Here is a 2,947-nt window from a genome sequence, read left to right as displayed (position 1 = left end):
TATTTTGTATCTAAAGATCTGGGAACTTCGAATACTCCAAAAAATAATATCTTTCAATTGGAAATGTGTAACTAGTTATAATACAACTTGAAACAAAGGCAAGAATTACATCCATAATCTCTTGATGTTAATCGTATATGTAATTGTTGTCATAAACCAAATGATGAGAAGATATATATACTTCAGTTACCGTTGAATGGCCCTTTCTTAAGAGCTACTAGTACTTGGTATACTATATGTCAGAGGGAGCTCATTTTTCCGTCAAAATTATAAACATAGTGATGTATACTACTTGGTTTGAGTCGTGGATTACTAATAAAGAACCGTTGGGGACCAATTGATGAAGCTCCATTGCTACGTGCATCCTTGAAAACAGAAGTTCAAGATTTCAATTAAGCATAATCACAGTTCCCGTATAAACATAAACCACCAGTCATGCACTTATTGTTACACCTCCCGCAATGTCTCTTGTCATAGGATAGATTGACACACTTCCCGTTACAACATGTCTCAGTATAGAATTTGCATTTGCTCTTACACGCGCCACAGTTGTCAGGATCTGATATTAAGTCGACACACTTGTTATTACAACAAGTCGATCCAGGACTTCCTTCGGCCAAACAAACATATTCGTTCTTGTTACAATGTGATGCAGCTCTTGGGTTTCGAGGTTTCACTTCTTCCTTGAGGAAACGACTTATGCGTTTGGCTTTCGAAGAACTAGTTAATGATAATGATTCATATTCTTCGACCCCGCTTGGCAAAGAGGAAGTTTTTGATGAAACAGTTACTTCTTCTCCTTGATGATCTCTTACTAATTGTTTCTCTCCCCCTAAATGGACAGTTGCGATTGTCAAAGCTATTGTGACAGCCATGATTATGGCAACAGTAAAGAATGTGTTCTTGTTCACTGCCATAATAAAAGAATAGTAATAAGAGAAAGAAGGGGAGAATTTGGAGTAAGTAGGACTAGAAAGGAGAAGAGTAGAAGAAGAGGGAGATTAAGATCGTAACTATGAATTTACAAGTTTGTGAAGAAGAAGTTTAGGGATGTTCCGTGTAGTAAAGACGTGGGCTAAAGTTATTTATATAGTGATCGCAGGATGTGAAAACTGTGAAATGCAATGTAAAGTTAGCTCAGTTGACTTGGGGAAAAAGAGTGAGAAAAGTTGGAAGCCCATGAAATGTTGCGAAGGGTGTGGTACAATTCTAAGACTAATATTTTGTTTGTGCATTTGAAAATTCAATTGATAAATGTGAGATGCTTTTGATTCAAGTAAAGTAACATTTATATGGGTTCACATTTGATGAATCAAATACCGAGTGCATATACGTTTCAGACAAAGAATCTATACGTGTATGGTAAACAAATTTTAGCGTGTTTTTGTCATTGAACCACTTGGTACGATGAGTAAATTAGAAGGTGACCCTATATGTGGTTTAACAAACTAGGGCATGAACAGGGCCGGTGGGTTCGTCTATGTGGGCCAGTGGCCCCTATCTAATGCTATGAAATCATTTTCAACTTAGAGATCAGATATATACACCGAGTGATTGTCCCGCAAAATATACCGAGTAAAACAAAAAGTGGGCCTAAAAACAGGCCCCTGTTAACTACCAAAGGGCAGGCCCATTTTTTTATTTCACTCGGGATAATTTCTCGATATGTGTAGAATTTCTCTTTAGACATTTCATTTTCTAGCGTTTTTATTTTTTTATTAAATAAATTTCGATTTTCACTAAAATTCCACGGTTTCTACATTTTAGCCATTAGTTTAACTTTAGAGAGGGAGAGAAAGGCAATGGTAACAGACACGAAAGTCATTTCCGCTTCCATAAAGAGTGTTTTTCTTTTTTTGAAGCATAAAGAGTGGTTCTTAAACAATAATAGTATGAAAAACGACTTAAAAAACCGTATACCCAGAAGAAAAAATGATGAATTTTGGGTTTTTTACAAAAATATGCATGTTCTTTTTTTTGTGGTTTACAAAATTAGGCCAGTTTTTTATTTCTAACAAAACTATGTCAGTTTTGACCAAAAACGATGGATGGAAAGTTAGCTCAGTTAAGTGGACCTAAAAAGATCTAATAGTCTTGGGTCATTGATAATCGACTCGATGATTTGATTCTGCACACGTCACCAAATGCTGCATACGTGGCACACTTATCTTCTTCTCCATAAATGCAAATCTTCACCACCACAGAAATCAACTTTTCTTCATTTTCAGATATGAAAATATGGGTAGTGGTACGAATGATAAAGTAAGTTCAAGTAGTATGATAGTTTGTTTAATGTGTGAAAATAAATAAGATCATGAAACAAAGGCATGTCCTTTGGTTTATTCAAGGTGCAAGAGCTTTGTTAAGGTCTAAAACAGATGGAACTAATGGAACATTGTTATTGAAATGCTTGAATCCCACCTGAAACTATTTTGAGTGGTTTGTTCAAGCTTCTTCCCATACTTCAGCACTTCCAATCAAGCTCCCATCAACTCAAGGTTGTATTGTTTGTGGGGAAGAAAATCACGGTGTTACAAACTGCCCATTAGACATAAAAAATGCTTCAAAGACAATTGCAGAACTGAAGGTACGTAAAAATCAACATAATTTCAACATAACATACTTAGTGTGTAAGAGGAAAGCTTGTGATGCATTCAAATGGGTTTCAGATGCTGTTGTAATTCAAATTAGGAAAACATTAAAGTGAAAAGTATATGAACTATGCAAGAAATTTAAGAAAAATCTCAAAATATAGCCTTAAAAAAAATTATAATAAAAACGTGGATTTTTCATTTTCAGATCTTGCATTGTCTTACAAAATATATCATGTAATAATCCATCCATTCGAAAAAGATAACATGAAAATCCACAAAAGTTTCAAAAAAGAGATATATTAGCACAAAAGAAAGACTAAGACTCACACTAACAGATCAAGTCACTAAACACA

At 34.8% G+C, this 2,947-nt stretch overlaps 1 protein-coding gene across 1 annotated transcript; it reads right to left on the bottom strand.

Moving 5' to 3' along the window:
- Positions 1–392: 392 nt before the first annotated feature.
- LOC113290932 (stigma-specific STIG1-like protein 3) lies at positions 393–917 on the bottom strand. Its single transcript, XM_026540515.1, has one exon. It carries the CDS (start codon positions 915–917, stop codon positions 393–395), a length of 525 nt encoding a protein of 174 aa, XP_026396300.1.
- Positions 918–2,947: the final 2,030 nt, after the last annotated feature.

Source organism: Papaver somniferum, chromosome 6 (assembly GCF_003573695.1).
Source record: "Papaver somniferum cultivar HN1 chromosome 6, ASM357369v1, whole genome shotgun sequence".
Lineage (NCBI taxonomy): Eukaryota > Viridiplantae > Streptophyta > Magnoliopsida > Ranunculales > Papaveraceae > Papaver > Papaver somniferum.
The sequence above is the reverse complement of the archived record's forward strand: the minus strand, read 5'-3'. Positions and strand labels throughout refer to the sequence as shown.

Bases quoted from the DNA above. Each gene is read 5' to 3' on its own strand.
- LOC113290932 (XM_026540515.1), bottom strand. From the start codon at position 917: ATGGCAGTGAACAAGAACACATTCTTTACTGTTGCCATAATCATGGCT.